This window comes from Lutjanus erythropterus, chromosome 9 (genome assembly GCF_056507025.1).
Source record: "Lutjanus erythropterus isolate fLutEry1 chromosome 9, fLutEry1.hap2, whole genome shotgun sequence".
Lineage (NCBI taxonomy): Eukaryota > Metazoa > Chordata > Actinopteri > Lutjaniformes > Lutjanidae > Lutjanus > Lutjanus erythropterus.
The window spans coordinates 7,094,426-7,119,208 of record NC_139325.1 but is presented as its reverse complement, the minus strand read 5'-3'; the positions used below and the strand labels follow the sequence as shown (position 1 = coordinate 7,119,208).

At 38.3% G+C, this 24,783-nt stretch overlaps 1 protein-coding gene across 1 annotated transcript in view; it reads left to right on the top strand.

Moving 5' to 3' along the window:
* The window catches only part of hace1 (HECT domain and ankyrin repeat containing E3 ubiquitin protein ligase 1), a 41,621-nt gene extending 21,959 nt beyond the window's left edge, over positions 1 to 19,662 (top strand). Inside the window, exons 13-23 of the mRNA XM_084725991.1 lie at positions 30 to 98; positions 258 to 345; positions 2,880 to 2,991; positions 4,803 to 4,900; positions 5,017 to 5,254; positions 6,883 to 7,079; positions 11,517 to 11,648; positions 14,116 to 14,214; positions 15,641 to 15,711; positions 15,796 to 15,909; positions 19,377 to 19,662. Coding sequence (XP_084582117.1) covers positions 30 to 98; positions 258 to 345; positions 2,880 to 2,991; positions 4,803 to 4,900; positions 5,017 to 5,254; positions 6,883 to 7,079; positions 11,517 to 11,648; positions 14,116 to 14,214; positions 15,641 to 15,711; positions 15,796 to 15,909; positions 19,377 to 19,479 — 1,321 coding nt within the window. The 3' untranslated portion in view covers positions 19,480 to 19,662. The remainder of the gene's footprint in view (positions 1 to 29; positions 99 to 257; positions 346 to 2,879; positions 2,992 to 4,802; positions 4,901 to 5,016; positions 5,255 to 6,882; positions 7,080 to 11,516; positions 11,649 to 14,115; positions 14,215 to 15,640; positions 15,712 to 15,795; positions 15,910 to 19,376) is intronic.
* Positions 19,663 to 24,783: the final 5,121 nt, after the last annotated feature.

Below are 24,783 nucleotides of genomic sequence, written 5' to 3'. Positions count from 1 at the left end.
CCTCCTCCCTCCTCTGTTTCCTCACCCAGGATGACGTCCCCTCGCTTCATCGAGTTTGTCTGCAAGCATGACGAGGTGCTCAAGTGTTTTGTAACCAGGTGAGTCGATGTGGCCCTCTGCCATACTTCAACCTCCTCACACACCGGAGACCGAGTATTGATCCAACAACTTCTCTCCTCTTAATTTATCTCCACTCTGCTCTCTTTGTTTTCTCACTTCTCCCTGTCTTGTTGCTCCCTCTGCCTCCTCTGTTTCAGGAACCCAAAGATCATCTTTAACCACTTCCACTTCCTCCTGGAGTGTCCGGAGCTGATGTCACGCTTCATGCACATTATTAAGGGACAGGTAAGACACAATCAGTTCATTTATTAAATGTTTGAGCAAGAAGTAGTAATTTTCTTTAGAGCTGCAATGATTAACTGAATAATCAATTATTAATCGATTATTAAATTAATCACAGACTATTTTTTCTTAAAAATAGTCAAAATTCTCTGGTTCCAGCTCAGTAAGTGTGAATATTTCTGGGTTCTTTACTCCTCTATGATAGCAAACTGAATATCCTTGAGATGTGGCCAAAACCTAAGAACGTCATCTTAGGTTTTGGGAAACACTTATGATTTTTTTAACCATTTTCTGACATTTTATAGAGCAATTAGTAATCGATTAATCAAAATAATAATAGACAGTTTAATCAATGATGAAAATAATTGTTAGTTGCAGCCCTAATTGTCTTTATGTTTTCAGAAAATGTACGACCATATAGCTTTTCTCATATTGATTTGAATGTTTTCCTCTTGTAGTTTGAATGGCCTGATGCTACGCAGTGACACATGGAGATATACAGTGTACATATACTGTACATGCAGTACCAAAATATCTTAATTCTGCTCCCACATTTATTATTCATTCACATTCATTCATTCATTCTGAAAGGACCCAGTAAATTTACCATTGTGTATTGTATTTACTGCCACAGAAAAGAAATAAAAAGCCCCTGTTTATGCAACATTAGCAGAATTGGTTCAGACTGTAAAAAGCTTGTGAGCAGTTATGAGTCAGGCTGAAGACAATTACAACAGCATAAAATCAGAGGTCTCTCCAAACTGTTTCAGAGCTGCAGAGCTGGAAGCCGTGGGTAGATGATTGATTGTGTTTCCTTTGTGATCTTCTACCACCACAGTGAAAAATCACAATGACTTGTAGCTGTTAACTAACGTTAGCTCACTTTCACAACAAACCCACCAGACTCTGTCACACACACAGTTCAGGTGCAGTTTGACTGTCAGCGTTCAGGTCCACTACTGAAGCAAAAGTACTCATTCCAAACCCTGTTTAAAAATACTCATACAAGTAAAAATTCTGCATTATGAACCTTAGTAAAGTAAAACTGCCTAAGTATTATAACAAAATGTAGATAGTTTTAAGTATCTAAAGTTTCAGTACTCATTTAGTTTTATGATGTTATAGGCCAGTATTACTGCTGCATTAGCATGTATGTTTCATTTATTCCTGTAGATGTTTAAGATTGTTAAATACATGAATATAACCATACTTGAGACCACATAACATTAAATACAAGTTTTACACTACAATATGTCAAAACAATCCATTCAGTTTTCAAGGAAGAATGTGCTTCTTTGCTTTCTATCTAATGTAGCCGCCTCTCTCTGTCTGTAGTCACCACAGACTGTCTGTACATAAAGATCTATAAAAAATCAAATAAATAAAAAGTCAGTAAATACAATCTCATGCTAGTTACCACTCTGCAGTCACCCTCAGCACTGAGTAGTTACACATTACGAGTAATAGCCTATCAACATGGAAGCTTCTGTGCCACAGACAATCAAAGAAACAGATGTGCTCCGCTGAGCGAGCTGAGCTGTGTGAGTGAAGGCAGCAAATACTGCAAGTTGCAATAAACTTCACATTCATATGATCTATTTTTCTATGATGACAAAATGCCCAGTTACCCAGTTACACCACTGGAACTGACTGAAGTCTCAGCCTGCAGGAGTTTACTCTGGTTGCAAAGTCATAATCATTGTCTCTGTAGGTAGCTCAAGTCCATATCTGCATGGCAAACCCTCGTTTTAATTCAAGGTTTTCTCCTCGGGGCACACTGTTAAGCTAATGTAGAGACAATACCTTGTAAAATCAGCCAATCGTAAACTAGCTGCCAAACTGAATAAAATACATCAGATTTCTCCCATCAGCCTACGCTGCTTGATTTGTCTCTGTTGTAAGCAAACTACACTGTGGCTCCCAGAGTATTTACCTTGACAAGTGTCTGAGTGTCTTTATGTTTGTGTCTTCAGGGACTTTATGGAAAGTGACTTTGAAAGTCCCCTGTCTTCACTTCAGGATCATTTAACAGTGTTACAACCACGGCGATAACACTTGTCTTAAGTTCCATTTATACGGCTCCATAAATTTTAAGTGCTGCTGCGAGTTGTGCGCTGTTCACTCACTCTTCAGTATTCATATTTGAGCTGCAGCGTTCGAGCCTCGTTACCCATGGATTATGGCTCGCCTGGGAGTAGGCCCTTGTTTTAATTACAGACTTTAACCTGTGAATTTGATTTCATCTCCTGATTCCTCTCTCGGTACGCCCCGCAGCCCCAGGGGGAAAAACCTTTCTTTCTCTTCCACGCTCATCCTTCACTCTACCTCCAACGCTTAGAGAACAAAGGCATATATTATGCAAATAGACCCCAGCCTCATCTCTGTATTTCAGACGAGTATTTTAGCTCTGAAAGCTCTCCGAGCAGTCGGCTGAGACTGGAAAAATCCACAGTCTGAGAGTTAAAAGCACAGCGAAGTGGTAATTAGTTTAGGAAAGTGCTGTGCAGTGTGGGATGAAGTCTTGTTTTCCCCCTCAGCCCTTCAAGGATCGCTGTGAGTGGTTCTACGAGCATCTGCTGGCCGGCCAGCCCGACTCAGACATGGTTCATCGTCCGGTCAATGAGAACGACATCCTGCTCATCCACCGAGGTACAAACTGAGCTCAGCACCTCACACTCCTACTTTCATGTAGAAAGAGAAGACCATGCCAACGTCCACTCACATATGTAATTCACACTCCAGTGAAAAGTTCCCAAACACACACAGACTTCCTTAAGGGTGGATATGTGCCAAGAGTTGCTACAGTGTGAATATTTAGTCTAATGTCATGATGGAATCAGTGCCAAAACAGACAGCAGATTTCCTCACTAAAAGCCGTTTTCACTGTATTTCTGACTGCTTCATGTAGGATATCATGCACATTTTATTTTATGCTGTGGTTCTACTGTATGGTAAACTCTTTTTGGTTTTTCATTATCAAAAGTTGTGATTAGTACCTCTGCTGGCTACTGGCAAGTCCCACTTCCTAAACTTTGAGTTTGGAGTCCTAAACAAGTCCTAATGTGCACTTCACCAAATGTGCTGCCATTTTAACAAGAGAGGCTTGACTGACCTAGACTTCTTTGTGCAACTTGAAAGTTAAACAAAGTTGGAAGGTGTTATACCTCCTTTTTTAAAAACCTTTATTTATTCAGGTTAGGTTCACTGAGAGTGACGCTGTCTTTTGCAGGAACGCCCTGATCACATTCATACAGCTACACAGTATCTGCAGCCACTGAGCAGCTCAACTGGAGCATTTGGGAAGGGCCTTGCTCAAGGGCACCGTAGTGCTGGTAATTAGGGAGGGGCAAGCACTGCCTTTCACTTTCCCCACTCAGATTCATCCTGCTGGTCGGGGGGATTGAACTCGCAACCTTCTGGTTGCAGTAGTAGAGTTACATGAGGCTGAAACTGAACTTGGTCAGGAAAGCTTGTGTAGTTTGTGTAATATGACTTGCATCATGGCATTCTTTTGTGGTGCGCTGTAGGATTCTGGCTTGTGACATTAAAATGTGCTGCTGATGGGCTACTGTTACTTTGTGTTAGTGTTTGTTATGCGTTTGCCACATGTTTGTAATATGTTTGCTCAGAACATGGTAGTTTATGAGACTTTGTGTTAAGAATAGGGATGTTCCTGGACACTAATTTTCCTGTCGATTAACATAAAGATTTTAATTTAGACTTGTTGACTAGTCTAACAGTAAGAAAACACCCAGAAAGCAGGCAAAAATTAGCACAATTAATGAATTGATAATTATAAGCCTCTTGTCTTTGTACTATACAAGTCAAAAATGATTTGCAAATCAGTGCATTCTGTTTTATGTATGTTTACGCAACATCCCAACTTTTTGGGGAATTTTGATTGTCCATGCAAATGAACAGTGAGTAGAAATGAAGTACTTCCACCAGTGTGGAATTTAGATCGACATGCAGACCAGTGTCACGAGGTTGATACCCAATAAATGCCTATCGGGCCAAGATAATATTTGATCGGATCTTTTAATTGTGGTTAATATAAAAATTAGAATGATTCTAGATGGAACTTGAGACCTTAAAAGTGTTCGTTTACATTTCTTATCAGAGCTCCAGTCCAATGCACCAAATGTCATATTTTTTCAGAAAAAATTTAACTTTAAGAACTAGTTTCTCCCACAAATGGTAGATGTGGATGTTTGTTGTGAATAGTTGGATCCAACTGCAAATGAATTACAAACATGCTGCTTGGTGCAAAATGGTTTGACAAAGTGATAAAGACGTTCAACAGCATGTGGGTGTGTGCCTGCTGCCAGCTCCTCACTTGAGTTTGTCATAAAAGAGAGAACAGAAAGCCAACCCTGAGCACCACATTTCCTTCTTGCTCTTCCTGTCTTTTTGTCCTTACAGTTTTTGTTTTTAACTAATTCTGTTTTTCTATCTGACAGAATCCATATTCAGGAGTAGCTGTGAGATGGTGTCCAAGTCCACCAATGAGAAACTCAAACAGGGCATTGCTGTTCGCTTCCATGGCGAGGAGGGGATGGTTGGTGTCTAACTTTGCATGATTTGACCTTTGATGCTGCATGAGTTCTTACCTGTTGGCCTCTTTCAGCTCATGGTCTCATTATGTTGTGGTTGTGTGTTTTTTGTGTGTTTCAGGGCCAAGGTGTGGTTCGGGAGTGGTTTGACATCCTGTCCAATGAGATCATCAACCCAGACTACGCTCTGTTCACTCAGTCAGCCGACGGTACCACTTTCCAGCCCAACAGTAACTCCTCAGTGAACCCAGATCACCTGAACTACTTCCGGTTCGCGGGTCAGATCCTGGGTCTGGCTCTGTATCACCGACAGCTGGTCAACATCTACTTCACCCGCTCCTTCTACAAACACATACTGGGTAAGACACTGTACACAGATGGGGACAGAAGTGTCAGACAGGAAGTGTGTTTAACTTTTAAATTTTTGCTTCAAAAGTCCCCTCAACCACAAATCAACTCCGTCAAACTGGAGCACATCATACACACACAGCTGGACCCAGTGTGACGACTGTGTCCTGTCATGGTGGTCAGATTTGACTTGATGTAACTTAACTAAATGTCTGAGACATTTTCTGTAGTATTAACTGTAATCAGGGTGAGTGTTGGGTAACACTTTATTTGAAGGATAAGGCTGACATAACACCTGCCATGAACATGAAGGAGTCTTAAGAACTTTTTTGACTGTTGTCATTAAGTGTCATTCAGTCATTTGTAAAGTTGACATTGTTTGAGATGTTTCTTTTTTTCTTTCTTTCTAATAATAACTCAACTTCAATCAAGATAAGAGTGTCTTTGTCATGACTACTTGACATAATCTGTCAGTCTTTGTTATGACAACTTTACTAAGGCAACATTCATTCACTCATTCTTTGTCCGTAACGGTTTATCCTTGAAGGGTTGCGGGAGGCTGGAGCCTATCCCAGCTGGCATTGGGTGAGAGGCGGGGTTCACCCTGGACAAGTTGCCAGTTCATCACAGGGCTGACACATAGAGACAGACAACTATTTACACCTATGGACAATTTAGATTTTCACCCTAATATCTATTTAATGCATGTCTTTGTACTTGTGGGAGGAAGCCGGAGTACCTAGAGAGAACCCATACCAACACGAGGAGAACATGCAAACTCTGCACAGAAAGGCCCTGCCCCAGCTGCAAACTCATTTGAACTCAGGACCTTCTTGCTGTGAGGCAGCAGTGCTAACCACTGCACCACCGTGCCTTCACTAAGACAACATGAATTTCCAATATGTTTGTTATGACCATTTGACAAACAACATAGCCTGTCAATGTCTTTGTTATGACAACTTGACAATAACCAAGACAACATAAAGTGTCAATATGTTCAGTATGACAACTGGGGCATAATTAGGCAGCATAATCTGTCAATGTCTTTGTTATGACAACTTGAAAATAACCAGCCAACCTAAACAACATGTGTTTTAAGGCTTGGAGAGAAAATGGAATAAATCAGTCCAAGTTCGGCATTCAATATACTGATCATTTTTATTGATTACACATTATTGTACAATTGATCTTAACTTGACATTTCATCATATTTCAGACAAGTGTGTTACTACACACAGCAGTATTAGTATTATTAAAATGTTGCATTTTTTCTCAGATATTGTATTGGTACTATAAATTATGACTTGACTATTAAGTTCTAGCTGTTTAATTTCTTTAAAACAATTGCTGAGTAGGGAATTATTCAGTCCCAAAGATTTTCCATCTGAACATAAAAACAATGTGGGGGAAAATGAAATGTCAAGCTTTAGTGAATATTAAAGTTAACCTTTTTGTGTTTGTAAGTTTGTTATACACACACACACACACTCAAAAATTTAAATTTGGCTGACATGTTTAGAGCAGTATGTATCTGATTTGCTTCATTTTTGTAGACTATAACCTCCTGGATCATGATACATACTATATGGAATGTGTGTGTGTGTGTGCGTGCGTGTGTGTGTGTGTGTGTGTGTTGCAGGTATCCCTGTGAACTACCAGGACGTATCATCCATCGATCCAGAGTACGCCAAGAACCTGCAGTGGATCCTGGACAATGACATCAGTGATCTGGGTCTGGAGCTCACCTTCTCTGTAGAGACGGACGTGTTCGGGGCCATGGAGGAGGTGCCGCTCAAACCAGGAGGCATCAGCATCCTGGTCACACAGGACAACAAGGTCAGTCAGAGGCATTATGTCGCCCAGTGGCAACAGGACACAACAGTCTCTTTAGCTAAAGGAAAAAACTCAGTGCTATTTCACATGTTGTCTCAAATTTGATGTTAATGATGTTTTCTTGGGAAAAACTCTCAGATCCTCAGAATGTCTCAGAGCTTTAAAGACGTGATTTCTTTCTTTTGCTTCTCCTCATGTCCTCTTACTCCTGTGAATTTTTGGACAGGTGTCTGATGTGTATGTTGTTTATGACAGACTGAGGTCAGATCAAATCAAGCTGAACATTTCAAAGCACCAGTCAGAGTTTAAGTGAGGAGTTGGTGTGGTGATTAAAGAGGTTGCACCAACAAAGATTCATTTTGAAACCTGATTAAATCATGGTTCAAACCTCAGTTTACTTTTTACTCTAAAGCTAGATTAAATTTAATTCTCTTGCACCAAAACTTTAAACTCCAGTTTAAATTCCAATCCAGTGTTAACTCTAAACTTATTTTGGAGGATTTTTTTTAAATGTCTGCCTTTCTGAAATGGATTGAGTGAAATAATCAAGTTCCTCACAGAAAGTCAAGAGATGGACTCAACGCAGTTGTGTTTTATTTGATTTAGGCTCCTCTTTCTTTCTTTCACTGGAGTTGATCCAGTAAAAAATTCTGCCAGGTGCTGCTAGGCAGTTTCTCGTTTCCTGCTGTGCTGTTGTTTGTTTTTTTCTTTTTAATCTTTTATTATTTGGCCATATTATTCCATTAATTCTGCCAAGTTTTTCTCAAAGGAGGAGAAATTAAAGCTTCTCTGCTGAGCTATTATGAGTAGGCTAACTAGGCTAACTAACTTTATAGCTCTCTAGCAAACAATGTAACATTTTAACTTTTTAGTTAGCGAGAAAATGTCATGAATGTATTCTACACAGGATACCAGATGCAAATATTGTCCCAATTCAGTCCAGTAGGAATCGTTCTCTAGCTTTTTTCTAGGTTTACTTCCAGGGTCCACTAATATACACTTGTCTTCTTTCTGTTTTTTAAATCACTTGTCTCCACTTGAGGGAAAAGTTTTAGAAATATAAAACATCCATGAATCAAAAATTCATCATAGAAAGTCATAATTGACTGTGTGTGTGCAAACACAGTCATAATTGACTGTGTTTGCAGTTTGAGGTTTATAGAGGCTTTATAATGCTTGCAATGGAAAAACTCACAGCTTCTAAGTTTGAAGTCGGGTCACAAACAAACAGTATCAATCCATCCTTGACTTTTATTGGCCTTGGTATTGCTTGTTTAATATTTTGAAGGATTAATTAATTCATTTAACACACACTGAAAAGTAAACAAGAGGGACCAAACCTCTTGAAAATACAGCAATACTGCAAGAGGCCACTCCAGGTTTTTTATGCATACATGTTCTTTGTTTACCTTTTAGCTAGCCAACAAACAATGTAATTTCAAAAAATATTTTAGAGAGCAAATAATCTGTTTATTAGGGTTACAGAGCAGGCTAATATCAACAGTTTTCCTCCTTTTTTATACTTAGTAGGTCACGACAGCAATTTATTTATTATTTATTTTAATTTGATTAAACAAGCATCTCCTCTCATGAAACATATTGATTCAGTTTACATCATTCAAATTTGATTTACTAAACAGAGATCAGTTTTAAATTATACAACAATATTCTGCTTAATTTTAAAACTTGATTTACTCATTTTAAACCTAGTTGCTATACTTTGATTAAATTAATCTTTGTTGGTGCTACCCAGTCAAAGTGTGGAGACGTGATTTAACTATCATTATATTTCCTTTCATTTCCTTCCTAATATTTATTTAATTTTATTCCATTTCCTTATATTTAATTTCCTTATATTTGCCATATGGTGATAATCTACAGAAATATTGTGATCATATCTTATCAGTGTTGTGCACCTTAAAAACTGCACACTTAAAAAGAGCTCAAAGTTCAGATCCCAGATATTAAAATGACCTGGTTCATATTCATAGTTCCCATTTTTTAATTCACAGTTCACAGTCCCTAAAATGAATTGGTTTATGTTCATTCCTTCCTTTTTAAAAAAAAAGTTTCCTCTTACCAGGCATACTGGAGTCTACAGAATGATGTTATACTGGTGTGCAATGGTGTGCAATATTTGTATTTTTGTGCGTACTTTATTTGACTTTTGCTTTGAACACAGACAATGCCTGACACTAAAAGAATACAAAAAAACCTGAGTAACATTATTAGATACCACAGCAGTAATGTGATTACTTTGAGGATAATGAACTTGGGGTGCCACTTTCAGTGTTTTAACTGCCTTGAGACATGAAATTTTATATTACCTTTTCACTTTATTGGTGAAAATATATTAACTCTGTTATTAATTAGTGCACATATATGTGTTTCTTAGAGGTGTGTATCTCACTGACTGAGACCAATTCGATGCGTATCTCGATTCTGGTTCGATGCAATTCAGCTCTGTCACAATATGATACAATATGATGCAATACAAGACAATGCAAAGTGTGAATCTTTACATTTTAATTCAATTAATGCTACATTTGTAGAGTGCTATTAGTTGCACAATGAAATCCTGATAGTTTTACTAAATATAGTAACAGTAGAGACAGAGAGAAGGAGACATTACAGTGATGTTTATATCTTATTTTGAGTCACATGTGTAAATGAGATCCTGTAGCCTAAATGAGAAACTTTAAAAGTGTTTAAAATATTAGTATTTTTGCAGTAAGACTGTTTCATATGAAGAGTGCTGTGGTTTTGATTATTGTGGAGAAACAGTGATGTTCTGTGTTACCTGCTCTGACAGTGACATGATGTCTCTGTGGCTCAGACTCGTGTCTCTGTTCTCTGCTGTCAGACGTTTTACATAAATGATCTGCAGCAGAGTTTATCATCTTTCTTATAAAACCCAAACTTATTCTACACTTGAGCGTTATGAAAGTTTGGTGGTGCGACGCAGTACAATGTCACTTCTGTCGCTGTTTTCAGTGCGGTCTGTGTTAAGGAAATGAGGAGGAGACACAGGAGAGAGGAGGGAGCGCTTGTTTTGTGTGACTGTGGCAGCAGGTGTCTTGTGAGAGCAGTGCAGGTAGAGGCAGGAGGAGAGAGAAAACAGGGGAAAGTTACAGCGGCAGCTCCCTGATACCAAAAATGAAACATATGCGTGTCCTAATGAGATGTATTGATATGTTAGTGCTGCATCGATTTGTTTCTGATTCATGTTCAGCTTTTTACCGATACAGGCTGACTGAACTGATGAACTCATATCTAACAAATTAAAGTCCGATGCATCGGATGCATGAGTGAGTCATTACACCCCTAATGTAAATGGTGTATTTCAAGTAGTCTGTAAGTTATGAAGGATTTTTTTTCCTAATGTTACAATTACCCCCAGTCTCCCTGTCTTAAAATATTGAGTTTTTAAATCTCAAAATAATGAGAAACTTTCTGAAAATTATGACTTAATATCTTAAATTAATGACATGTAAGTCTTTTTGAGAAAGTTTCTCATTTTGAGGTATGTAGTCAGTATTTTAAAAGACTAAATCATTATTTTGAGATTCCAAGACATTATTTCAGCAGTTTCTCATTATAATAATTTACAGGATCTTCTTGTTCCATCGTATTGACAGAAATATGCTTCCATAGATCCAGATGTTAGGAGATAAGTGTTAACAGCCTGCAGTGCAGTTCATACACCTCACTGATACAACACAGAATTATAGAGAAACATGAGTCTTTGTGACCAAAGAAAGTTTTTATATCACATCGACACTTCTGTCCATATTCACACTCTCTCTCTCTGTGTCTCTCTCTGTTGCGATCACACTTTTTAAAAATCAGCTGACAGTGTGAGAGCTGTTTTCTCTCTCAGGAGTGAACGATGCTCATGTTCATTAGTTGCAAACTGATTCATTCAGTTCACCAAAATTATGATCATGTTCAATGAATGCTGCTCTTTTAGCCCACTCATGCACAACAACAATTAATTTAGGCCATATCACCTAACCCTAACTTAAATCTTCCAGACACTGTGTCCTCTTTCTGAATGACTTTCTTTCCAAATATTCTTCAGATCATATCTGTTAAAAGTCTGATGAGGACATTGGCTTGAGTGTTTCTGTGGTGTCATGCTGCAGCAGGGTGTCTGAAGGTGGCGTTAATGACCTGCCTAAGTTCCTCTCTAGTATATTCATCCATAGTTGGTCTCCTATGAGCGATTGATCTCTCTCCTCCAGCTTATTGCCTGAAGAATCCTCATTAGAGGCTGCAGTGCTGCGCTGCTCCTGCAGATGGCACTGTCACCTAAAGCAGAGAGTGAGGGCCGACAGGAGCAGACAGAATAACTATGTATGAGCTCTGAGTCTGTCTTGTGTCCGTCAGTATTTCTGGAGTACTTTGATCTATGTGTGTGTGTGTGTGTGTGTGTCTCAGGCCGAGTATGTCCAGCTGGTGACGGAGCTGAGGATGACGCGAGCCATCCAGCCTCAGATTAACGCCTTCCTGCAGGGATTCCACACCTTCATCCCCGCCTCGCTCATCCAGCTTTTCGACGAATATGAATTGGTTAGTCGTCCTCCTCCGACCTCCCTGTCCTTCCACACTTTTACACCTCCTCCTCCTCCTCTCATCCATTGTCTTTTACAGTTGGTATTCTCCTTGTTCCCCTCCGCCCGTCCGCCTCTGATGCAGGGATTGATTAGCCATGTTTGGGTGAGGTGGGGAGGAGGGGCTGGGGTCACCTTGAAGCCCCTCCCTCTTCCTCGGCTCCATTAGAGGCTCTTTTCTGTGTGTGTCGGCAGGCTTGATGTCCTCACTCGTGTGAGGATCAATAGTGTAGCATGATGATTATCCCAGCCTGGATTTGTTGGACATGCCTCGGTCATGCTGTCATTGCAGGGCAGCGGACTGCAGAACAGCTGTTTCACTGCACTCTGATCAGCTGCTGGCTGCTCCGTTAAAAGGATAGTTTATTGCAATATACAGGGTTGTGATGGGTGGAGGAAATCCTTGAATATGCTTGAATTTTAATGTTTTCAAGGTTTAAAAAGTGCTTGAAACTGCTTGAAATTATAATTACATTACTTTTACAATAAATTACTGTCTGACTGAAGAGTTTCTTTTTAGATAAAGAAATAAAATAAGGGAGAAAGACTCCAATTAAGAAAGAAACCAGAAAATGTAAGTAAGAAGCTGAAATCAGAGAATTTGGACTGGTTTTCCCCTAGAAATGGGTCAAACTGATTAATTGACTAATTAATCCTGTCACAATGTTGAAAAATAGGTCCACACATGTGAATGCACAGCCATGTGCTCCACGTGTTTGCACCTTTCAAGTGTTTTCTGTAATGATTATTTTCATTATTAAAATGTTGATCATTTTCTCCATTAATCAGTTAGTTGATTAGTCCATAAAATATCCGAAAATGTTGAAAAGTGTTGATCAGTTTTACCCAAAGACTTAGATGACATCCTCAAATAACTCACACTGATTAATCAATTATCAAAATAGTTGAGGATTAATTTTATAGTTAACAACTAATTAATATAATAATTAACTAATCAAACTGTGAGGTGGGACCCACTGGTGGGACATAAGGCCACTGCAAGTGCAGTGTGGACAACAAAATATGGAGTGAAACTAAGCTGAAATATTGCCAGAAGCAGCATTAAACAGGGTCCAAGCAAATTGTGAATATTTGGATGCTTGGAAGAAACAAGCGCCAATAAGACATGCAGCACACAGGACTTTTCACACCGTTGGCAAGTAGGACTCTGTCATGTGTGGATTCAAACCTGTGACCTGTGGATCCCTAGAGGAGGTGACTTACAGACTGCACCACTGGGGAGACGTAGTTTCTACACATCTTTTTTACAAGGTGAAGCAAACACATCAGATGTCCAAAACCGGAACACTTTTATCTGTTTAAACTTAAACCCCTTACAAAGTCAAAATGTTGGTGATAAAATTCTGAAAAAAATCACACATCATTCTGCTGGTTTCAGGTATTTTGTCAAATAATTTGGTGAAATTTCATCAAACATTGAGAGGAAAAGAAAATGTTGTGTATGCAGTACCAATTACAGGAAGATATTCAATATAACTGTGGACTCACTGTTTGACTGATCTGAACACAATATGAAACACTCGATATCGATCATCTACAGAATGACTGTGTATTTAAGACTTGTGGAGATACAGGAGTTAATTGAGTTTTCATATTTTGAAAAATATAGTGTGATGGATGCACAACTGATTTTTAGAGGTTTGATTGAATGTCTAGAAATTTAGCAGAAATTATTATTTTTTTTAATACATGCAGCCAACTACAAGAAATAAACGTTTTGCCTTTGTGGCGCCCCCTAGTGGTCCTGAACATGAGTCTCAGTTCTCAGTATCTAAAGGGGGGCATGCCAAATTGAGAGCCGCTGGACTGACCACTGCAAAAAGCATTCTGGCTATACTATATGCCTCTGGCATCTTAATACAAATAAATGCATAAAATGTGGAAATATTTCAGGAATGAGTCCATTTACATGATAGATATCAAGTGAAGTGGGAAAAAAGATATCAGATGAGCAAATGAGTATATATCAGTATCAGACCTGGGAGTCACAGATCAGGTAGGGAAGTCAGAAGGTGTTGACAGACAGACAAACACATTATTAGACAGGGTCACCACATGGGATATGGTGATAATGAGAAAAATAGATCAGATTTAGAATTTGACAAATGAAGCCAGAGTTCTCAAATGTTTGATGACACATTCAGCAGCACAAGAACTTGACCAGTGATTCAGATGAGTTGTGTGTGTGGTATCAGATCAGTACTCAGCGTTTACAGATACAGATAGTTGAATGGAGAAAAGTCAGATCCATGAATCCCTGAGAATCAATGCAGGTCCTTCAATAAACAGTTTTCATGTCAGAGGAGGACAGGACTGGTTTATTAACCCTCGTTTTAACGTATGGTTTTACCTGTACTTTTCTTTATGCTGTATGTGTGTGTGTGTGTGTGTGTGTGTGTGAGCAGGAGCTCCTGCTGTCAGGGATGCCAGAGATCGATGTTCAGGATTGGTGCAGGAACACTGAGTACACCAGCGGCTACGACCCTCAGGAGCCAGTCATCCAGGTGGGCTCCTCTTCTTCTCCTTCTCCTCCTGACACACTGAGTCCTTTAACACTGAGCGGTTCTGTCTCACTGCTTCAACTGGGCTCCTGGTGACGGTGATGTTTACCAGTCAGGCTGTCCGAGCCTCAGGCACAGCTTGTTATCTGACTGCATTTATGGATTAGTTTGAAAAGAATTCAAGGGAAGCAACATTTAGCAATGTTTTTCATTGGTGCTCCAAGTTTTAAATGTCAGACATTGAAGAGCTGATATGATCCTGGACAGGTCTGCACCAGCACCACAGATAAAGATGTGTTTAAACACATTCATCCAGCTTTGTTTCATTCTTAAATCTCTAAATTCTAAAGTGTGCAAATATGGATATGATATAACCCAGAGAGGATTTATTGTCCTCCTTCATTTGTTCATTGTCTGTGTTCTCACTATGATGAATGCTTTTTTTAATATTCAAAGCTCAAAATATTTATTGAGGTTTGTAAATGAAACTTGGAATATCCATTATTGTATTTTATGACATTATCATCTCTTTTTTTTTCCTTTTTTTAAAAAATCAATTTTCTTTAATGGACATAACTTATCAGTCTCCTCAACATAATAGTCATTTCTGGTGCTGTTCGCTCACTGTTGAACTGCTCTGTTGATAAAGGTGTCTTTGTGTGCAGCAAGAAGGAGAGCAGACAGATTTTTCAATGCAGTGAAAATGTTGTTTATGAACAGCTAAACACCAGCAAATATGGACTGAAGCGGAATATTTTGATAGATTAATCATTTGATTATTTTCTTGATTAGTTAATTGATCAGTGTTTACCAAATTATTTCCATAAAATGACAGAAGACCTGTGATGCAGGAAGGAGCAAGGTCATTCAAAACACGTAAAAGAAGTTTGAAATCAGTGCAGGGTCAGTGTACACAGTTCATGACATGTCAGTAGCATTTAAGACTGTTGAGTTGATAAGCAGTTGAGAGGAACCTCTTTAAAAGAACTGTTCAGATGACAGTCATTTTTATTAGTGTATTATTTGCTTGCCTGAAAACAAATGTCCCAGCTGACCTGCTGTAGTTTTAGTAGAATTTATGTTTTCCCAAAGACCAAGATGGCGTCCTCAGATGTCTTGTTTTGTCCACAACCCAAAGATATTCCGTTTACTGTCAAAGAGGAGTAAAGAAACCAGAAAATATTCACGTTTAAGAAAAAAAAAAATACTTTGGACATTTGAGCATCATTTGACATTTTGAACACAGTTTAGCAACCAAACACAGGAGCAGTTTGTGCATTCAGTCATGTGATTAATTATGACCAAAATAAAAGGAAAAATACCCCAAAGTTTCTAAAGAAGTCGTTTTCCTTAGAAAGATGATGAAGATGATGTTGAAGAAGTTGTTTGATCTCTAACAGAACTCTGACCTGTGTGCGTCTTGTTGCAGTGGTTCTGGGACGTGGTGAAGAGCCTGACGCAGGAGGAGCGAGTTCTCCTGCTTCAGTTTGTCACTGGAAGGTTCGTCTGCTGGATCTCATTCATGGTTTGTGATTCAGAAAACTGTGTGGATGTGTTTTGTAGTAAAGAATCCTTCTCCATCAGTTCCAGGGTTCCTCATGGCGGCTTTGCCTTCCTGATGGGCGGCAGCGGTTTGCAGAAGTTCACCGTCGCTGCAGTGCCATACACCTCCAACCTACTGCCTACCTCCAGTACCTGGTAATGATCCTTCTGTTGACTGAGTTCTGTTAAATCCTTTAGGATGAGAGTCTGGGCCTTTTTTGAGATGTTTATTCTCTTATCTGTGACTTGTCCTGGTCTCTTGACTAAAAATCACAAGAATAAATACATAAAAAGTTAACAGGATGAAATGAAAGAAAAAGAACATCAGGGAGGAAACTAATGTTAAAACCAATGATTAAAACTTAAAAACTAAGGCTATAATATTACTCCAAATTAAAACCTAGATTAAAAAGAGAGCTCTTTAATTAATTTCCTCTTAAAAATACAGTGAGAGCTTGCCTTTCTATTATCCGGAGGCACTTTCTTCCACGGTTTAGGGGCATAAAAACAGAAGCAGGCGCTCTCAGCGGGAATTTTATGGGACACATAAGGAACATTTAAAAGAAAAGCGGTGGTGGACCTGAGAGATCTGACTGGAACATAAAATGACAGGAAGAAGCAAGGTCATTCAAAGCTTGATAAACATGTAAAAGACCTCATATGAGTTCTAGAAGATACAGGAGGCCAGTGAAGTGCCTGTGTCAGTCAGTGTTAATGACATGTTAGTAGCACCTAAGGCAGTAATTTTGAGAGGAACTTCTTCAAAAGAACTCTTCAAATGACAGTCAGTTTAAACCCAAGTAGCTGTTTGTTTTCTAATACTAATTTTTATCAATTTTGAGTTTTATATTTGTTGAATTGTTTGCTTATCTGTAAACACATGTCACTGTTTTGCAGGTTTAGTTGACCTTTAGTTAGTTATAAAAAATAGAATTAATTATTTGAAAATGCATTAATTGAACATGTCTCCATTTTCCTTAAATCTGTTTCAAAATTAAATTGAAATGTCTAGGAACCTTCACATGAATTTACAAATTAAATTACTTAATAAAACATAATTAAATTATATATGTAAATAAATAACATGTCATTTTCTTGCCAGGAAATTATCAGAAACGATGGGCCCTATAAAAAAAAATGATGCATGATAACTTGTTATTGCTCTAATGTATCATACGTTTCTGAAGGAATATCTTATAAACAGCATATAATTGTTAAAACAATACACTGTTGTTACTTAACTTAAAGCTCACTAAGTCATCCTATGGTGCATTATTGATGTTTATAAGACATTCTTCATTGTCAGAAACAGAATTTATAATCTGTTCTGATATGTTAGAGCAGTTTTTTATGTCTTTATAACAATCTAAAGTCAATAGTTATAATGTTTTTCGTGACCGAGGACTCAGAGTCTTTCAAACACTGCTGTCACGTCAACATGGAGCGATGAAGCTGTTTTGTTGAGAGTTTCAGTTCCAATTTCAGCAAATAATGCAACATTCAGTCAGAGTTACTCATAAAATGCCTCAATTTGTATTCTTGAAGGAAAACAAACGTTTCAACCTCAAGTTCAGTCAGTCGATTCTGTTCTTCCTTCACTGTGTTTGATGTAGTTACCATCACTTTTCTACATCCAAACCAGGGATGCTCAATGTACATTTTTTGAGAATATCTGAAATGCAGATATTTTTGAACACATTTTGGCTGATTGCTCATATATATGAATATATTTTTCCCACTTAATTGCTTTAGGTGCCCTCTGTGGAGGTTTAATATATTATTCTGGCCTCTCTTATCATGATGACCCTCTTGGCAGATGCAGATATAAAATACAGTGCTTTTCAAGATATTGCTGACAGTTTTCTTTCTCATCACAAACTTTTCTTTTCCTTTTCCAAAGTCATTGTAATAATCAGGATGGCAGCTCTTGAGATGGTTAATTAAATGTGTAGTGTTGAAGGAATGTGATTGGCTCATCCTCACATGACCGACACTGAGCAATCACTGTAAACAGCATCTTTGCTGTCTGTTTCAGGCACTTGAAAAAATCACCACACCACACTGCAGACAGTCGCATCACGTGTACATAATCAAATCTGTAACACTGTAGTGTTAAAGAATAAGCACTGCAGTGTGAGTTGTTTCCCCCGCCCCCTCCTCCACAATCATCTGTTCCTTCTAAATGAGGATTTATGATTTCTGACAACTCATAAACACACATTCAGTTTGAACTTTAGCTCCATGTAAAGTGAGTAAAGGTGAAACGAACAGTGTGGTCGAAACGAGAACAGACGTCTTACAGCAGAGAAATATTTCAACTTTGCATGTTTCTTCAATCTCTGATTATATATTAGTCATTGTATCATTTAATACGTAATTTAATCTGCAACTATTTCGATAGTTGTTTTGAGTTATTTATTTATTTATTCCGTGTTCCCATAAATGAATAAAAACTAACAAACTAAGAAATGAAAAACCAATAGTAATAAATTAATAGGGTGTAATATAAGCAAGAAAAGAAGAAAAATAATTAAAACAAAAACAAAGAACATATGAACATAGAACAGCATTAAATTGAGTAATAAATTTTCCATTGCATGTATTATATACTTAAAATTTAAGTTTAATTTTTTAATTTAACAGCATCCTGGTGGGCATAGAAAGTAATAGCAGGAATGTTTTCATAGGTTAAGATTATTCACTAAAGAAAAAAGAGGGGAATAATCATAAATTTAATATTTTTTTAAATTAAGAAAATGGGCAAATTCTCTGATTTCAGCCTCTCATATCTGCATGTCTGTGTTCTGGACATAACGAGACATTTTAGGACATCTTGGGCTTTGGAAAACAGTGATCAGCATTTTTCACCATTTTCTGACATTTTGCAGACCAAACAACTAATCGAGAAAATAATTGACAGATTAATCAATGATTAAAATAATGGTTAGTTGCAGCCTTTCTTATCAGTCTGTTAAATGGGCAGAAATATTCATTTCTGACTGATGCTGATATTTCATTGTAAACATTTTATATTCTCTTGCATCCCTAATCCAAAAAACGGAGTGATTTTATTCTATTCCAGTTGAGTCTCACTGTGAACAACAGTGAGACACGAATATGGAGAATGTGAAATGATCAGAGTGTGATTTCTTTGTGCTCAGTGTTGATTTACAGCCTGGTTCGTTGCCGTACATCCTGCTGCACTGCTCAACACTTCTGCCTCAGTTGTAGTTTTATTCTTCAGTGAAGCTCTCTAATGGTTCCTGTCTTTAATAAACAAATAAAGAGACACACAGATTCAGTACAAGTCACTCTGCAGCCTTCACTGAGGGACATCTGACAGGTATTTCTGAGCACTAGAGGGCAGTATGTCTCTTCTCTGTGATTGGCTCTGGGTAGTGGCGTCCTCCTCCACTGATGGCTCAGTGCGAAAACAGGGAGAGGTCTCCGCATGGCGGAATGTGCAACAGGTAATTTATATCGCTGCGGGTCTTTCTTTTGGATACGTAGGAGACGTCAGGGCTCCTCCCTCCTCTGGATAGATACATTGTCATGACCACGGCGTTCCACCGGCCTGACCGTGTCCCTTCCCCCTCCCCCTCTTTTCTTCCTCCTCTCCGCAGTATCAACATGCTGAAACTCCCAGAATACCCAAGCAAGGAGGTCCTGAGAGACCGGCTGCTGGTAGCACTGCACTGTGGGAGCTACGGTTACACCATGGCATAAACATCATAACAGTCCCTGCTGCTGCTGCTGCTGCTGCTGCTGTGAGGGTCGGCAGACTCCTGCGACACTCCAACCTCCTCCACAGACTCTCTTTTTGTAGTCGGCCGCTGCTTTTGCTGGACAAAAAAGGGAAATTCTTGTAAATGAGCTGCTGAAGAGGCACAACACACTGAACAGAGGACACTCACACCTGAGCCAGAACTTCAGCTGTTTTTTTTTTTTCAATTGAAGCTGGTATCTGGTAATTTATGCAAATAATAATTTCATATCTTTAAATGCGACTATTTTCATGCATACATTTATTTAAGAAAAAACAGCATTTATACTTAAAAGAGGATGAACAGTAAAATATATTCATGCAAGCTCACTGAATGTCAGATATTGATCGGTGGAACCAGTGTAGAATTGATCCGTTTCAAACATGCAATCAATCAAACTGCATCATATCCATATTACACGATCAGAATGTAGATTTATTTAAAGGGCCGGCATCTTTTTTTGGTGTCATTTTAAGACTTTATTTTGTCTCCATCTCCTTATTTTAACAGTTCTCATCTTTTGGACGAGTAGCTCTTCTCTGAGCCACCAAACCACTTCCTGTCAGGTGTGTGTATCATCACATGTTTATGATTCCAGTGCCAATATGATAAGTAATGCTTTTGATAGCTTATTGCACTGCAAATAAACCAAAATCTCTCATTTTGTTTAACAGAATAAGCCAAACTTCTCACATCCTACAATGTTTAAATTTCAGTTAAAAAGATGCACTTATGACCAAAAGTTTATGGACAGCCTATATTTCAGCCGTATGTGAGAGTCAATCATGTCATTCCAGAACCATGGGCATTAAAATGCTGCTGTAGCTTCCTCCAACATTCTGGTTTCACTGTTCTCACCATATGTTGAACCAGGCTGCTGGGATTTGCTCCCATTCACACACCAGAACATGAGTCAGGTCCAACACTGGTGTTGGCTGATAAGACCTGGTTCAAATTCTACATCCCAGTTCATCCTAGAGATGTTGGATGGAGTTGAGGTCAGGGCTCAGTGCAGGCTGCTCAACTTCGTCCACCACAAGCTGAGAAAAACCAGTCTGTGTTAACATTTACCATCATAGAAACTGAGGCAGTCTGATCAGCCAAACAAAATATGAAATTCTACAAAACTAAAGAACTGTTAATGATGTCATTATCTCATAATAACAAAGCTCGTTATCTTGTAATAATGGGCGCATTATTTTGTTATCTTGGAATAATTTTTTTTTTGCGATAACAGGTTGATTTTTGCGTTATCTCAAGATAACAAAGCCAATTTTCTAATTATACCAGGTTCATTCTTGTGTTATGTTGAGATTACAGAGACTGTTTTCTCATCATAACAGGTTAATCATTTCATTATCTCAAGATAACAAAGTTTTGGGGTTTTTTTCTCTTGATAAGGGGTTAATTTATCTTGAGAAAGCTGCTGTTTGTTTCCTCAAATAATGAGACCTACAAAAAAAGTTTGTGATGTCAAGATTACAGCATTAAAACATTATGGACATTCAAATTCAGATTTTAAATTCTGGAAAAACCTGATCAAACATTAGTTATCAAGACTGAAAAAGTGACCAGGCATTTTGTGCCAACATTGAGCACTTGAATGTTTTCTGATCCACAGCAGACTGAACGCATCACACACCTGTTCTGTCCAACAGTCCAGCACTTGAACTGACGTTTTGTTTTTTTTGTTCCTGTATAAGGAAATATAATTTAACAAAACTGCAGCCAAAGTGCAAATTTTCCCACACTGACATTTTTGTGTAGTATTTTTTTATTTTATGTGTTAGCCTAGCTTGGCAGCTAGTTAGCCTTGCTTGCTCACTGCAGCACTGATTCCCACCACGTGTTACTTTTTGATCCGGTTATTTCAACATCTGCTGACTCACTGGCAGCTTCAGCTGTCTCTCGTTCATTGGTCCAGATGTGGTGACGGCAACTGACCAGAGCGAACACTCTGTGAGCACAAAGCTGACTGTTTGTTCCATCACTTCATTCATGTTCTTCAAATTTGGGGTTTAATCTGGGAATGAACTAAATTCAAACATCATCCTCAAACAGCACAGGACGGACACAAGTGTGGGTTGATTTCTGTATTTCTAGTCTGAATATATTAAAATTAGTCTACTTTTAGATGAACGCAAAGGGATAAAGTATTTCTTCATCAGAATTTTAATGTAAGTTTAGAGTTAACTGAAATCCAGTATGTGATGTTTGCATTGTGACGGTGGTGGTGGATTTATGAAATCCTGGCTGCAGTCCTGTGCTGTCACACACACACACACACACACACACACACACACACACACACACACACACACACACATATCGCACCAATCAACAGTCGTTAAAAAATCACACCCACTGCTGAACACTGATACAGAGCGTGCAGGATAATAGGTTAAAAAATGGTGTGCATAAGACTGACATGACAATGTCCTAACCATTACATTACAACTGTCATAAGCATGAAGAAGTCTTTATGAATGTTTATGACCGATGTCATTATTTGTATTATTATTGTTTAATATTGTTTGAGATGTCCTCGTCATAATTGTAATGCTCTCATGACAGCCAATGTTTAAGCAACTATATGAAAGTGTAATGTCATGTTAACACATAAAATTAAGCTAGGCCTGCTATGACATGGTTATGACAGGTTATGCTGCCTTGGTTCAAGCCAAGTTGTCATAACAAAGACACTGTTTTGATTATTGTAAAGTTGTCATAACAAAAAAATTGTCCTGGTTAGTGTCAAATTGTTGTAACAGTGACATTGTTGTATTGGTTAGTGTCAAGTTGTTATAGCAATAGCATTGTTGTCTTGGTCAATGTCAAGTTGTCATAACAAAGACACTGGTATCTTGGTCAATGTCAAGTTATCATAACAAACACGTTGTTGTCCTGAACAGTGTCAAGTTGTCATAACAGTGACGTTGTCTTGGTCAGTGTCAAGTTGTCATAACAAACACGTTATTGTCCTGAACAGTGTCAAGTTGTCATAACAGTGACATTGTTGTCTTGGTCAGTGTCAAGTTGTCATAACAAACACAGTGTTGTCCTGGACAGTGTCAAGTTGTCATAGCAGTGACGTTGTTCTGGACAGTGTCAAGTTGTCATATCAAAGACATTGTTGTCTTGGTTAGTCATTGTTATAACATCTCAAACAATGTCAACTTTGAATTAAAAATGACATAATTGACCAACAGATGCAAACAGCCAGAAACATTCATAAAAGCTCCCTCATAATTATGTCAGCTGTCATATCATGGTTATGTCTGTGTCATAACCAATTTTGACCAAATAAGGACACATTAATGCCAAGGACAATATTTCTTGAGGAGTTCTGGTTTAATTTGGACCTGTTGTGTGTGTGCCTGGACTCGTCCAGCTGTGATGAGTGTGTGTTTGTGTGTGACTGAGGGGTTTGCATCGCCTCGGCTGCATGACGTTGCCCCTCCTGCCCTGTAGCATGAAATGCAGGTGTCGTGAGGTTTACTGTGTTTGTCATTTGAGCAGTGGGTACTTTGCTGTGATCTGTATCTGTGCTTCATGAATGAACAACAATCTTCTTTAGCGATAGCTTTCTGTTTGTGTTTGTCCTCTCACGAATACAAACATCCACAAGGAGCAATACAACACATCCACACAACAAATGTTTGGCTCACAGTGCCAAAAAGTACAAGCTGGAATCCTTTTAAATACATTCTTTTCTTTGTATACAAGCATGCTGAGAATATGTTTTTATTCTACAGGAGAGCAGGATCATGTCATGAAGTTTTCCTTCTTTCCATTTGTAAAGGGAGAGTACATATTAAATATTTCATATCAGTATTGTTTTGAATGCCTCGCCTGAAATGCTTTTGTAAACTGATGTCAATGTTTATTGAAAATGGAGCCTTTATACATATTTCTGTAAATGTCCTCAATATGAAATGTTTATTACCATAAATATATGTTGTGCTTTGAGATTTTATCCAATAAAAGTTGTTTTGACAATCCAGGTGATTTTGGTGATGTTGCCACGAGCTGCAGATGAAAACATGTTTGTGTGTGGGTGAATAGATGAAGGCAGTGAGAGTGAGAAGGAGGAGCGAGCAGCTGATGTGCAGCAGCCCTCTGCTGTGTGTGTGTGTGTGTGTGTGTGTGTGTGTGTGTGTGTGTGTGTGTGTGTGTGTGTGTGTGTGTGTGTGTGTGTGTGTGTGTGTGTGTGTGTGTGTGCGCGTGCGCGTGCTGAGCTTTGTGTCTGCCTGGATAGACATATGTGGCCGCAGCGTGAGAGCTGTGTTGGGTCACCAGTTTAGAGCAGCAGGTCTACTGGTGCTAAATGGCCCCTAACCAGCGTTCAGTGAGTCCAGCATCTGCTGCAGCTCGGTCCTAACAGCACATTACACCAACTGCAACCTCTGCCTCACTCCTCGCCCTGTTACACTGTCAGAGCAGTGGCTGTTTGAAGGCCAGTCCAGGACATAACATCAACTACAAGTCCAATCAATGCCCTGTACAGAAATGTCAAGCCTGTACACTGTGGAGTACTGTTACAAAGTTCAGAGAGTCACTTGAATAAAATAAATACCTAAACTTAATACTCAAAAAGAATAAAACATCTGTGGAAGCAGAAGATGGCCATAATAATATTTCATTTTGAGAATTTTTTCTTACCCCAAGAAACTTTAAGAATTGGTAATACCAACACTCTAATCCCAATTTATTGCTAAAAATCTATTCTTTATGGATTTCTATATATGTAATCTATAAAATGTTTTAGTTTGCTTTAATTTTTGTCATTTCTAAACTTGCTCTGTGTCAGAAAACAGCCTTGTCCCAGACAAGAATTCACAACCTCAAACAATCTAAAAACTTCAAAATCCAAAACTGATAACAGGTGTCAAAATGTTCTATTGTAATAAATTCTTTTATATTTTTAATGAAAAAGTTGTGTCCCAGATTTCCATCAGCTCTATCAGATTTTTATAAAAACATGATTTAATCAGGCATAAAATAAGATAGCTATACCCTAAGAACCCCTGTCTCACTTCCTGTTTTTTAAAAAAGGCAGGAATACTGTTCAAGCACTGGTAAACTTTCTATTTTTAGACAAATTCATTCAATAATATTTCTATCAGATGTGTCTCAACCATAACATGTCAACTCTGTAGTCCTTCTAAATCAAAGATAAATAAGAATTATGGTTTACAAATGTGTATTTTGGTTAGAGACACTTTAAAAATAAAATGACTGCTGACTACGACGATGCTGTGAAATG